The sequence below is a fragment of the Haliaeetus albicilla genome, chromosome 1, assembly GCF_947461875.1.
Source record: "Haliaeetus albicilla chromosome 1, bHalAlb1.1, whole genome shotgun sequence".
NCBI lineage: Eukaryota > Metazoa > Chordata > Aves > Accipitriformes > Accipitridae > Haliaeetus > Haliaeetus albicilla.
In genome coordinates, this window is record NC_091483.1 from 8,662,303 (window position 1) to 8,677,028 (window position 14,726).

The 14,726-nt window shown below is 39.3% G+C and overlaps 1 protein-coding gene across 1 annotated transcript; it reads left to right on the forward strand.

Moving 5' to 3' along the window:
- Positions 1-1,863: 1,863 nt before the first annotated feature.
- ALB (albumin) lies at positions 1,864-14,726 on the forward strand. Its single transcript, XM_069778479.1, has 15 exons — positions 1,864-2,010; positions 3,510-3,570; positions 4,481-4,613; positions 5,315-5,529; positions 6,246-6,378; positions 7,458-7,555; positions 8,610-8,739; positions 9,669-9,883; positions 10,429-10,561; positions 11,397-11,494; positions 11,654-11,792; positions 12,320-12,543; positions 13,078-13,210; positions 14,237-14,293; positions 14,529-14,726. The coding sequence occupies exons 1-14, from the start codon at positions 1,926-1,928 to the stop codon at positions 14,285-14,287; spliced, it is 1,848 nt and encodes a 615-aa protein (XP_069634580.1). The 5' UTR covers positions 1,864-1,925; the 3' UTR covers positions 14,288-14,293; positions 14,529-14,726.

A 14,726-nucleotide genomic window follows, 5' to 3' on the forward strand; every position in this document is an offset into this window, starting at 1 on the left:
AATTTGGCTTTCCCCCCAACATCCTTCATGTAAGAGTTACCCAGGTAACCTTTAATTCCCAAAATAGAGCCTTGCTCCTTTAAATCACTAACAAGAATGCTGGTTTTCGCCTACAAAGATATCAGCAGCAGACTTGGGAAAATGCAAAACTTTTTTGCAAAAGCAGCAGGTAGTACAAATTTCATTGTATCAAACTATTCTGTAAACTCATCTAAGTTTTATGTGGTTATTCATGGAGAACAGAATGGTCTTTCTGAAAGACACAATGCATTGCCTTGACATTTTTCTAAATGAAAACTGCCTGCAAATATTTTATGCTTAGACACATAATTTGATTTATTTCAGACATGTTTAAAAACTCAAGTTCAGACACAAAGTGAAGTCTTTTTTCTTTCTTTTTTTTTTTTTTTTTTTGTGTCAAATTTCCAGAAAACTGAAAATTCATACTACTCCCAGTAGGAATAATACAGAGTTGTGGTAGAACTGCCCACCTGAGAAAAAAAACAGAGTAGAAGAGGGAACCTTAAGGACTAAGGAAGCGTTACAAGACTTCGCTCTAAGCTATACCAGGTGGGTACTTGCTACCAGAAGCAATGAGTTGCAAGGCAGAGCACAACCTCCAGCAGCGCACTGAGAATAGTTGTGTGGGTTGACATCCAGCCACTGGCAAGTAAAAGTCATTAAAATTAAACCCTAGTATTTCCCACTGTGGAACTACATCACTTTGCACTCAGTAAGGATCCAGCCTTATACGTGGGCTTTGTGGGGGGGTTTTTAAGCCTCTCACTGAGCGTTCTGAAAAAATAATTTCAATTTTATTCCGTATGCCGGGGCTCTGTGCAAACTTCACAATTCTTCTTGTGTCTGATCTCCTAAGTTACCGACTAATCAACAGAAAATTTTTGAAGAGGAGAGCGGTGCTTCATTAAGAGATTACTCATGGGAGGACGTCAGCTCAAATGAGGAATTGCAAAAATTATGAAATGACAGCTCTTGCAAATGTTTACACATGTATTTGGCAGTTTTCTGCATCCTGGTGAATAGCAGTACCCACAGAAAACCCGAATGGAACCTAGCAAATCAGGTGCTCAAATCAGCCCTTTGGCTGTTTGAGCAGTCTTCCTTTTGGATGTTACCCTAAGTGTACATCCCAAAATTTGGCATGAGACGCAGTCTTATACAGTGTAAAAGTGTCAGTTCCAACTTACTGACACAGATCCATTGTCTGCACGAAATTCTTCCACTCTGGAGCTACATATGTTGTGAGATTCCGATTCCATGGTACCTGTTCCACACTTTTTACTTTCTGTTTCTTTTATGAATTAAGAGGCCAACTGAAATTGGAGGTGCTGTTTACCTGTACCTTTGTGCTCATTGCTGTATTTTACCAATCTGTAATCATTTTTATACCAAAGTCTAGATGAGCCATCTTATCTTCATCAAGTGATTTAAAATTAAAATTGTCCAATTACAAGCGAGTATGTGGACTGAGCCCTGAGTGAATCGTTACTGTACAATACCAAGTTGCTTTGCTTTTCAACAAATACTAGCACACACAAAAAAAAAAAAAAGCATAGCTATAGGATTAGACTTGATGACTTTTTTGTCTGATGCCTTGAACTCCTTGTTTGTCATTTGATAAGGAAATTTACGCAAAACTTTATCTATTCGGGTGCTGGAAGGTTCAACCTTTTCAGGACAAAAAGGCCCAGAGTAACACATAATAAACAAATAATATCAAATTCATTTTTGGCAAGGACAGTCCAAGTTTCGTAATCTTCTTCAGACCAAATGGAAATCTACAAATGCCAGGTCTGTGGTTAATATTTTACAGACACAGGTAGTAAAGGCTATATAAGCAAATGCTTTCCCTTCAATCTTCCTAGCATTTCTGAACAATTTGGCCCACATCATAATTTGCAGCCATGAAGTGGGTAACGTTAATTTCATTTATTTTCCTCTTAAATTCTGCCAGCTCCAGGAATCTGCAAAGAGTTGCTCGAGACACAGGTAAGAAAGGACTAATTAGTTGTCTTTGCAGTCTTTGTTATATCAATTTAATGTCTTTAATGCAATTTCACAAACAATTCTTGCAAGCCTGATCCAAAGAGAACAGAAAAACTTGATTGACTTGAAAAGAAACTAAATGAAGAAATCGTGAGGAGATGGGTAGAACCCTCAGGACAACTTAACTGGGCGAGCAAGTTGGGTGGCGTCCCTTTGCAACATCAGTGTAGTGCATGAACAGATGTTGATTATTCAGAATCTGTTTGCTTCCCAGCATGGAGAAGGCGGATGCGCTGTGCTTTTGGAAGTGCTGTCTTTTGAATGGTAGTTCATAAGCAAGCTCGTCACCAATTAAAGGCAACGGTTTTCACACGAGTAGGCCAGAAATCCAAAAATCTGCATCTCAGTCTGGGCTATAATAAGGCTAGCCGAAAACTCCTCATTGTGTCATTTCTCCCTGTATTATAAAACTTTAGACCTTGGTCAAACAAATATTTCTGCAGGCAGTCCCAGAAATTTTTCCAGTGATACTTTTGAATTTAGTTTGAAACATGAAAATACCCAAATTTAACAAAACTGAGTTTTCCAGAGCTGGCTGGAAGTGCCAGTGAGCAACAGCAAAAAATCTTTAAATTACAATTTTCTGCACTGAAACCCTTATTATCAAAGCAGGTGTATTCCATTAGGTAAGGTAATTACTTTTCATGTTTTCTAAATGCTGGTGAATGGTATTTCTGGAACAAAACAACTGCCCCATTCTAGCTCATTCAGTAGTGTGGCCATATACCTCAGTATCTATTGGGAAGATCTTGTAGGAGTCTTCTCACCAAGAGTGAGGTATAACTGCAACCTGTATTTGCTGCCATCAGGACCAAGCAAAGCTCATGAAGAGCACAGATGATATGTACGGGGTGGAACAAGAATACGCATCTGCCGAGTTAATTTTGTGTTCAAAAAGAGAAAATTCTACTAATGCTTGCTGCATTCCTTTATTTGTAGTGTAGACACAATAATGTTGTTGTTATGCAAAGGACATGTTTGCTAACCCTTAATAGTAGGCTACAGCAGTCATTTTGAATATTTGAATTAAGTATGTGCTTACAAATGTAAATATTGTATTAGAATCCTAAAAATGACATGCTTGGGTTGCTTCAGAAAGAGGAGCACGGATAAGAGTTAGGTATATGCAGACAAACGGACAAGAAAGGTCATATGAGACAACAAAGAGTTCAAGGTGGCCTGAAGAAAGCTTTAGGTTGAAGTTCCTGGAAAAGCAGTACAGATTACCCAGGATGGTGTACCCAAAGCTGGGATTTTACAAGTGCTTAGCATTAACTTGGTCTGTTTCAAAACAATTATATTACTCCCTTAAGTATAAGAGCTGGGTGAATGCTGAACACTTCTGAAAATCTGGCCCAAGGGGCCCAGAATGTATTCTTTAAGGGGTCTAGCCCAGCCAATGTGAGAGAGAGCATCATTGTTCTCTTTGTTTTTCTTCCTAGAGCACAAGAGTGAGATTGCCCATCGCTACAATGATTTGAAGGAAGAGACATTTAAGGCAGTGTAAGTCAATGTTCAGCTTACATTTTCTGATTGTTTTCCATTTCTGTTGATACTGGACAAAAAAGGGAAACTAAAACATACTGTACGAGCTAGTGAAGAGTGCATATGTCTCACTGAAGTATGGCATTGAGTTAGCCATCTTACTGTTAGCGTACAAAGCCTACAAATATTTCAAGGCCTGCAAAAGTCACGACGACTTTCTTGCTCTCTGGGAAAAGAACTCCCTGCAAACCTTATGAGAAAACCCATGTTCCTTATACGAAAAGAAAATAGGCATGAGTAATACAGTTTTGATAACATTAGGGTGGAGGGGAGTTGTGCTGGATTCAGACATTACCAAAAAAACCCCAACTAAACCACCAACCTCAAAACACAAACTTGCGACAGGTTTTCTGAGACCATTCAATAATTTGGGGAATTCCTGTTTTGGGAATGGCAGAGGGCCCTGGCAGGAGCATAACTACTTCTGAAAGAAGGCAGCCTGAAGATCATAATTTGTAACAATGGCAAAAACCAGCTTGGTTTATGGCATTTACAGATATGCTGGTAAAAGTGGCAGAAGACTCAAATCACAGTCTTTTCTGTTTTGTTTCTAATGTATTATTCAAGACTTTTGTTCTTGGGAAGTAAGTTTAAAAACATTTTTCAGAAAGGAGGTGAGAAGAGGAAGGATATGGGATCTGGTACTATGCTCTTCATGGTACTCTGTTTAAGAATTTGTGCATGTCATTTGAACAAACAATTTTGGATCGAGGAGCACCTTCAAAAATATTGACTGTTATGTTTCTTATCTCCATACTCCAAAATGTGTTTTGTATTTCAGTACCATGATCACATTTGTCCAGTATCTCCAGAGATTTGACTGTTATGTTTCTTATCTCCATACCCCAAATTGTGCTTTGTGTTTCAGTACCTTGATCACATTTGCCCAGTATCTCCAGAAATGTTCTTATGATGGACTGTCTAAGCTGGTGAAGGATGTTGTTGATCTGGCACAGAAGTGTGTGGCCAATGAGGATGCTCCAGAGTGCACAAAATCACTGGTAGGCAGTGAATCCTTTGGTATTGTGTTTCTCCTCATTCCATGCAGCTACCAGAATCATCCTCATTGAGGATTTACACCTGATCCTTTCAGGTGTTGCTGTTGTCATCAGCCAATGCTCAGATTTTAGTGGTGAAACAAAGAACTTGTGTTGTGTGCTAATTTAAGGTACTTAGTTTAAGGAATTTTAAAAAAACTCCTCTAAGATCAGGTAACAGAAGAAGTTTGTGGGTACGTAAGCTCCCTGGATGTCTAGCAGGTTCAGCCCGGCCCTTCAGAAAGTTACACGCTTGTGTTCTTGCAAGCTCTAACATTCAGACAAAATGATGTGACTACATTAGTTCTCCCTAAAGGTTTCCCAAGCTGATCGTCAAGTAGAATATCAAATCCTGCTTCAATTTATCTGAAAATTCAGTTTAGTCAGATTATAAGTACAAGGAGATCGCTGTCTTGCACAGAGTATTTTAAATTAGAATTAAAATTAATTTTTTTTCAATAAAGCATTGTGACAGTTTTAATACTGGACCACATAAAACTTTATGAAATTGTGTTGAAAACAATGGATGATTCTGATCTATGGTGTAAATCTTATCCAGTAAAAACACATTTACTTTTCAATCTGGGTTTTCTTTTACAGATAACTAGAATGTACATTACACTGTCTATAAACAATAATTCTGACCCTCAGCATCTCCCTTATAGCCCTCCATTTTCCTGGATGAAATCTGCCAAGTAGATAAGCTCCGCGACTCATATGGTGCAATGGCTGACTGCTGCAGTAAAGCTGATCCTGAAAGAAATGACTGTTTCCTGTCATTTAAAGTTCACCAACCAGACTTCGTTCAGCCATACCAAAGACCAGCTTCTGATGTAATATGCACGGAGTACCGGGACAACCGGGTGTCATTACTGGGACAGTAAGAAAAATGGCCATTTTGTACTGTTTAAGTATTTAGTCGTGCAGAAGATGGATCCCCAAGCTATACAGAGTGTGTGGACATGCAGGACATTTGAAAAAGCTGCAAGTACTGAACCTCATATCTGCATGTATAAAACAGTTGCTCAATCATTAAGTATCCAAAGCTCTGATCACTTTTTTTTTCATTCCATGCTAGAGCAGGTTTTTCCACTAAAAAATGGGCTTTAAGGGATCACATTTTATAAATCTTGGGGGACTTCTTTTTTTTGCAAAAAAACCTGAAAAACCACAGTGTTTCCAATATTGATTTAATAATTTACTTGCTCCAGCTTCCCACTACCCCTGTTGTAATTAGAAAGGATGAAGAAAGACAACAGTAAAAAGAGTAAAAATTGGCAATAGAATCTTGGTGAAATGGCATTTTTCACACTCAAAATCAGAATTTTCAAGTATTTGACAATGCATTTTAAAAAAGCGTATGTACAACAAAGTAAGTAGCTGACAATGTAAAGAGTTCATCCTTCTGTCATTGTTACTGAGTCCTGCTTCGGCAACAGTGAGATTTAGCCGAGCATTTACCATTAGTAGGTATTATCTTAGGAAAGTAGATTACATTTCTAAACCAGAAATAAAAGTTATAGAAGCTGTAAGGGATGTAAGGCCATTTGTTGTTGTCATTGGAATACGTAACTTATGTTTTCCTTTTCCTTATAGTTTCATCTATACTGTTGCAAGAAGAAACCCCTTCATGTACGCCCCAACGATCCTCGGCCTGGCTGCTGATTATGAACACGCGCTTGAAAGCTGTTGCGCAGAGACTGATATCTGTGCTTGCTTAGATGAAAAGGTATATAAAATTTTTCAGTATGGATGAAAACTAAGCAACTGGTCTGCTACATAAGGTAGCTCTCTGATTTTAGCAGTAATTCTCTTTAAAGTCAGACGTGATTTTAAGAGACTGATGTTAAATTGCGGTTTATAATTCCAAAATTGCGCTTTCCTGTGGTGGTTTTCAGCAAACATTTGTATATGGCTTCACAGAAACTAAGATGGTCGAAAAATTCATGTTTTGATTTTTTTAAGTGAAAAACCAAAAGAATCAAACTGCGGATAATTAAGCTTGTCTTTTTGTCCCTTTGCTAGCACATTATCAGGCAGCTATGAGTATTGCACAGATGTGCTGAATCCAAATAACGTGTAGCACTTGGGATTTTTCATCTGTGGTAAACTGTAGCGAGAAGGTACTCTACCAAAGAGGCACTAGGGAAAGACAGACCTCACTTGGCAGCCTAACATGCCATCGTCACATCCGACATGTAGGTGAATGAGAGGTCTCTCCTATTCTTCCCCTATTCATTGCCCAAGCAAATGGAGGAGAAAGAGTGAGAATGGGTAGCATCTTCCTGTTCGTGCAAACCTTTCTATGAAGAACTTGCAGAGAAGGGTCAGGATTAATCATGTGTTAGCGCTATGAATCAGTAGCGGATGACTTCCACATAGCTTTGGTGTTTAGAGAACTGTAGCCAAAAGTTCATGTTAACCTTGAGAATGGCATGAGCCAAACTTTCCCTTTGTCTGAAACTCAGTCCCAGTGACTTCTGCATAATCACTGCCGTGCTTTGAAAGACAACTTACGCTCCTTTGTAGCCACAGGGTTTCAATGAAATTGAAGTATTTGGTGAACAGCAGCATGTCTGTAGAAGAATTGCACTGTGCCATAAGGTATAGTGTATAGACTAGAAGTTAAATGCTGATCACGAACTGGTTAGGACTGCCTAAAGAATTCTCAGTTGGCTTGGCTTTTCATCAGAGCCAACTGGACCAGAACCTGCTATGTTTCTGAAGTGGGGTTTTCAGATCAGCTTTTTTTCTCAGTCCATTAAATGTAATCAGTTTAATGTGACAATGTGCATCCTGTTACTATAGGCAGCTGCCATAAAAGCAAAAGCCAAGAAAATAAGTGTGATGCAGAAGTATTCTTGTGGAATCCTCCAGAAGTTTGGCGAGAGAACTTTCCAAGCAGAGTAAGTTCCAGTCAGTTTTTTACAAAAAGTAGGCTTGTTAACCTAAACCTGAATCTACTCAAGAGGAAAACATCAGCATATGTAATTCACTTCTATATGCTGCATTTGAAAACCCAGGGTACTTCCTAGCATACTTTCGGCTGAGGACCATCGTCCAACAGAATAGAGATCAGTGGGTCAGTCTTTCAACACCAGGCCAACGGCAATTTCTTAGCCTATTTATTTAAATGTAGAATTTAATTCTGATCAGGTTTCTGCTTAAAGACTGGATGCAAAGGGGAACCTGTGTATTCCAGGCTGATAGTAAGTACTAGTAAAAAGGTCAGCCATGACAGTTACAGAGAAATGAAACTGTCTCTGAAACAAATCCAGGAGATGTGGAGTTAACTGATGGAGCGTCACTCAGAACCAGAGATTCCAGTGTGTTTAATCTACTTTTTTGCCAAAGCTGTGACACGTTCCCATGCCTACAGCTTTTAGCGGTAGGCACATCGCTAATCAGCAAAGTAAGTTGCTAGTTTGAACCTGAAAGCGGTCAGAGTCAAACTGGGCAGAGTCACAGCTGTTGTCAAAAGTGCCTTTTTAAGATTAAGAAAGACTTTTGCAATTAATAAGCAGGTCACCTGCCTAAGCACAGAGAACTCCTTTCATTCTGTGGCTAGTCTAATACACTAACATTGACTAGGATCACCTTACTAGACATAGTCAGCTTTGATTTAAAGGTTTAAGCAGGACTATATACATCCGTGCTAAGTAATCTAGAGATGCTTTACAGTTACTCAAGAGCAATGGGGAATTCTAGGGTGTGACTCTTACATGGACACCTCAGAACAGAAGAATCACAGTTAGTTGTTTCTGTCTCTTTTAAAGGAGCACTGGGGTATTGGTGCAGGTGTCAATGCTCTTTTTTCTTAGCCACCAGAAATTAGATGAGAAGAATGAATGTTTACTTCAAACAATGCTAATCTCCAGCATCATAAATGTTAGGGATTTGCAAGGTTTCTGTTCCATACCCAGCTTTAAAATAAGTGTATTTTTCTTTTTTTCCACCTAGTAAACTTGCTCTCCTGGGCCAGAAATATCCCAAGGCTCCATTCTCAGAAATTCTTAAAATTCTACAAGATATTAAGGGTATCTACAAAGAGTGCTGTGAAGGGGACATGGTAGAGTGCATGGATGACAGGGTAAGCTAAATCTTTTTCAAAAATGTTTACATACTTGAAAAATGTTTAGGAAGGCAAAAATTTGTGTGTCTATTCATTCACAGTCTAGGGAACTTAGACTCAACAATTCTGGAAGGTTCCTCAGCCACTGAAAAACTCATGGCCAGCTCAGCTGACCGCTACTGGAACTAGGTTTTGGACCAGTTTCCAGATCGAGCCCTTTATGATCATGAGGGCAAGGAGCTGTTACTTACAGTATAGCACATGTGTTTTGTTGAAATCAAAACATTTATCAGGGAGATTGTTTGATGGTGTTTACTCACTTCAAATCAATCATAAACAAAGCAAAAGAAAGCAGAGGCAAAAAGGCCACAATTTTTTTGCTGTCCTGTTGTGCACACTGCCGTTAATCCAGCTTTCCTGTAGTGCCAAAGAACTCTAGAGAACAGCTTGCATGGGAGGATTAGCAAAACTGTGCAATAGTGACATGATTTAGATATTGTCTGGCTGGCTGGAATTTAGACAGACTTTTTAAACCAGCTAATGTCCAGTGCTGGCTTTATGAAGCTCTGGGGTTTTTCGTGTTTTGTTCTCTGTCAGAGCTGGGCACCTGACAGGACTGACAAAACCAATCAGGCATCCTTGTGACAGACCACTGGGTGACTTTCCTTGGCTTTCCAGAGTTCGTTTTCTCAAAGTTTCTGAGATCAGGGAGGGAACCACATTCTCCCCCATGCCTATGAACATCGTGCTCAACACGCACAGGATGTGCCCGTCCCTCTGGTTATTTCTCTTTGTATGCAGACAGCATTTCTTTAGGAAAGTGCTAAGTAAATAGGTGACCTGAGTGAAAAGGGAAGAGTCTGGAAAAGAGAGAGGAGACAAATTAATCTATCTTTAAATTATTATTTCATAGCTTGTCTGACTGATAGTATGTTTTAATTTTACAGGCAGAGCTTATAACCTATATGTGCTCTAAACAAGAGGTTTTCTCAAGTAAAATCAAAGACTGCTGTCACAAGCCAATTGTGGAACGAAGCCAGTGCGTTATCGAAGCAGATTTTGATGACAAACCTGAAGATCTTCCTTCACTGGTTGAAAAATACATACAAGATAAGGAAGTGTGTAAAAGCTTTGAGGCAAACCATGATGCATTCTTGTCAGAGTAAGTAGTGCCAGCAGCACGCGTGCTTCCATTTGAGAGTTCCTGCAAACAATCCTCTCTCTTTCCTGGACTTTGGTCTTCTGCACCGCTGGAAAAACTGTCCTCTTGAGTGTTTCAAGCGCATATGGAGAAAAGACACGACCACATGGAAGTCCAATATAACTAATGTAGTTTCAACCCTAGTTGAACCCCTTGTTTCTCATTCATGCTTTGTGACTGTTTCTGTTCAGCACTGTCCTACTTACCACAGCTGAATTTATCAGTGCCTTTGTTTTATTTGAGGGTTTTGTGCAGGCCCACTTACATTTTCTGCTTAAGATCTCTTCTGTCCTAGGGAACTATTTTGTTCCTCTCACATTTGCCCTGTTGGCAGAAAACAGAATGACCAAAAAATTCTATTAAAACAAGCAAACAGCATTCCAGGCTCATTGTCCACCTCACTTGATCTTATCCGAGGAACTGTCATTGTCAATTACTGTGTTGTGCACGAAGAAAGCAGCATGTTATTCAGGAGCTCTAATTCTGTCAGCTTGTGTGTCTTTCAGGTTTATTTATGATTACTCACGAAGACACCCCGAGTTATCCACGCAGCTGATTCTGAGAGTTACTAAGGGATACGAAACACTCCTGGAGAAGTGCTGCAAGACAGACAACCCTGCTGAATGCTACGCAAATGCTGTAGGTGCAAAGCTTTGTTTGCGGATAACTAGAATGGTCGATCGCTACCTTTTGTGAAACAATTAGGTTGAGAAGGTCCTATGGAAGAGCAGACAGAAATCATTCGGAGAGACTAATCCCAGGGGAAGTCAGTGTTCTGATGGGAGATGAAGCAGTGCAGGGCCCTTGGCAAGGGTACAGAGTTTTCTCTCGTAACAGAGTAACTTAATTGGTCACCTTATGAAATTTCAGACTAACTCTCACTCAGCTGCCTGATGCCTCTGTCTCTCAGAAGTGATTCTCCTTATCCCAAAGAAGATAGTTTGTAGCTGGTTAGCTACAGGCTCCACTGCCTATAGTGAGTAGGGCTGCTCATGGATTATGATGGGAACCTGCCTGGCCAGCTCACATAAAGATGCCTAAACTTAGGTCACCTAATCTTAAACTGAATTGCACACAAGTCACAGCACAAGTTGAGTCACTGACAGCTTTGGCCAAGGGATAGAAGGAGGATGTTCCCCTCGTGGTTGATAATCCTATACTTGAAAAATATTCGCCCAATTTAAACAAACAAACAAAACCCCCCTATTGTCTAGAAAGTAAGTCCAATGGGTAATTAATTTAAATGAAATTTCAAAAATCTTGGTGCCTTTTTAACAACATTTCTGTTAGAACTTAAGACTCACATGAGAATCAAGTCCTTCCTACGCCATCCAGGCTATACGGAAGTGATCGGCCTTGCAAAATGGGTATCTTGTAGCTACTAATATTTAGAAGACGTCAAAAGGTATATGTGTATGACTGTTACCAAGATGTCCTCCTCCAACATTACTAATAAATTTATACTTGATTGCAGCAAGAGGATTTGAACAAACATATCAAAGAAACTCAGGATGTTGTAAAGACCAACTGTGAGCTTCTCGCTGCCCATGGCGAAGCAGACTTTCTTAAAGCGTAAGTACTTTCTGATAAATATTCTTTAGTGTAAACCATGATGCTGGCTGCTTTGGGCAAATTTATTTGGTCTTCGCTTCTATTTTCACTTTAGTCGTCTAACTCATTAGAGCATTCTTCAAATGTGAGCAAACAGTCATTCTGATATGACTTTTTCAGACTTCTGATCCGCTACACTAAGAAAATGCCTCAGGTATCAACTGATACCTTGCTTGAAATTGGAAAGAAAATGACAGACATTGGTACAAAGTGCTGCCAGCTTCCTGAAGACAGACGCCTACCTTGTGCTGAGGGATATGTGAGTACATTTGTTTATTCTCTCTACTCCTTGTGGAGTTTTCTTCTGTTTTTAGAAATGTTGAATTCCGGTGAGATAGTAAACTCAAAATGATTGTTCATAAACCCCAAGCTAAGCATCTACTTAACAGAATTTGAAGCCTGTTCATTTTTAATGGATGTGAGAACCTAAACAGTTGTCTGATGGTAGCTTGTGAAAATTTTAGCTCAACTTTGCTCTCCCTCAGAAAGCACAAGTAAGTCGACTGGGTCTGTGGCAGCTTGCATTTGGAAAAGCTGAACAGTCTCTTAAGAAAAAAAAGAAAGTACTTACTGATTGTAGCCCAATGGACAGACTGTTTGCAGATTAACAAATGCTCAACTTCAGGAATATGTCTTTATTTTAAATTTTAATACCATGCCATTTCCGATCAGGTGTTTAGATGACAGCTTCCACTTCCAGCTATGCTATCATGACACAAACATCACAGATTTCTTCTGTTATTGTAGGTGGTGTAACTCATGTTTGTCCTTTCCTTCTCTTTTCAGCTGAGCATTGTGATTCATGACATGTGCAAGAGACAGGAGACCACACCTATAAATGACAACGTTTCACATTGCTGCAGTGACTCCTACGCTTACAGGAGACCATGTTTCACTGCCATGGGAGTAGATACCAAATATGTGCCTCCACCATTTGACCCCGAGATGTTCAGCTTTGATGAAAAATTGTGCACTGCTTCTCCTGCTGAACGGGATTTAGGGCATATGAAGTAAGCTAAAAGAAATAGGTTGTAGAAAAACTTCTGAAGGGTAACACTTTGCGGGGGTGGAGGGCAGAAGGAAGCTACAAACTCCCTGTTTTGTCATCTGACTGGGAATTCACTAGTGACAGAGGGAAAACCAGACAGAACTATGTGTTTGTACTGAGCTTGTCAGTGCATAACATCATGTAGTTTGGAAGAGGCAAAATAGGGTATTTTCTTCAAATAAAATCAGTGTCTTCGCTGAAGAGTTTCATGTAGGTCCACTGCCAGTGCAAGTCTTAAGATGTGCTTAACTGAGACAACATACAGATCATTTCAATGAGTTATTTTCCCCACCTGTAACTGGGATAACAAAAAGTGAACGGATGGTTGTGGTGGACTGGGGGTTTAGAGTCACAAAGAGGCACAGACTCCTCTAGGCATGACAAAAAAAAAAAACCCTCATAAATGAGCTGTACCTGCATGGAATGGCATATTTTTAATTGGGAAACCAAAATTACAACAGGTAGCGTTAACTGTGTATTGTGGCTTTGTTTTCAGATTGCTTGTCAACCTCATTAAACGCAAGCCCCAGATGACAGAAGAACAAATAAAGACAATTGCTGATGGTTTCACTGCCATGGTAGACAAGTGCTGCAAGCAGTCGGATATTGAGACATGCTTTGGGGAAGAGGTATTTCCTATCTCCTTTTAAGAAAAAAAAAACCAAAAAACATATACAGGAAAGTGGAAACTCACTAGGAAACCATGCACTACAAAAGTGGTTCTGCAAACTGCTATGGTTACTTGTCCGTGTGCCCTTACAATAAATTTGCCTGCAGAGCATGACATATATCTTGACTGTACAGATTATAGTCATTGAACAATTTAATGTGGAAAGGTTGTCTGGAGGTAATGTAGTCCAGTCATTTGCTCAAAGCACAGCTAAATTCTAGATTAGATAAGGTTCTTCAGGGCCTTGTCTGGAAGAGCTGCATATCTACAAGCCATAGTTGAAAAACAAATATATGTAGAATTTAAACTATATCTCTAGCATACATAAACTTCCTTTTGTGCTACAGATTCTTATAGAACTCTGAAGGATTACCAGTAAAAAGTACATCTGGATCAATTATTAGAGGTGCCTAGCAAATATACATATATTGGCAGGGGGAGTCCAGCTGATTATGTCCTATGAACAATCATTCCATGTTTTTTCAAACTCATCAACCACAAATACATTCATTCATTCATTCATTCAACATTCACTTGTCTCTGAAATAACCACAGGAGAAGTTTATCTGCAGCCATATTGCTGAGCAAGTGCAAAGCATTTACAGGAAGCATAAATGACAGTTTCCAACAGCAACCTCATTATCATTTGAAGCATAGAACTGTATTACTAATATCTTAAACTGGTTATTGATTGAATCCTTTTTTATTTATAACCAGAGCATTACATAAGTAGATGTATTAGGAAGACTTAGGGAAGAACGGTTTTTCTCTAATTCACTCTAAAAGTTCATTTTCTACCTTTGCAAAATTGAAAAATACCCAACATACAGGAGCGCACAGATTCTAAGCTTAGGACGTACCATTAGAATTATCCTCCAAACCGTAATGCAGACACAAGTTTAAGCTTATAAAAGTTCCTGCTCAAGCGCTACGTACTTTGCTCCCTTGGTTTCTCTCTCACAACTGTTTGTATTCCTTTTTCTAGGGTGCAAACCTAATAGTCCAGAGCAGAGCCACATTAGGAATTGGTGTTTAACACGTGGTAGGTAACAGCAACAATGCATCTATATCGGGTCATCTGTCTGTCTACCCCTCTCTGCCGACCCTTCCACCCATTTTACTCCTTCAACTCCAAGAAGCATCTAGCTTCCCTTTAACCACCAGGCATTTGCTTTTTGTAATGGGTGGTTCACCATCTGCCATTACATAGCATACAGAAAGCTGAAGTACTGCTAGTGTGCTACCATTTCACAAAATAATCCTTTTTGTTTTTCCAGTCTAGGTTGCCAGTGGGAAAAATATGAAGAAAAATACTTCTGTGTAACTTCTTCTGCCCGTTACATTTTTTCATTTGGTATTGAATGAGTATTTCATAAATCTTAAGTGTTTTGCCAAACCACATGCATTTCCAGAAACTTTTCAATTCTATTACCTTGAAAGAAATGAATAATAAATAAAAGCTTTATAAATCTGCA

Coding starts and splice junctions, on each gene's coding strand:
- ALB (XM_069778479.1), top strand. CDS start 1,926: ATGAAGTGGGTAACGTTAATTTCATTTATTTTCCTCTTAAATTCTGCC. Junction 3,571..4,480: donor GAAGAGACATTTAAGGCAGT/GTAAGTCAATGT, acceptor TTTGTGTTTCAG/TACCTTGATCACATTTGCCC. Junction 9,884..10,428: donor CATGATGCATTCTTGTCAGA/GTAAGTAGTGCC, acceptor TGTGTCTTTCAG/GTTTATTTATGATTACTCAC.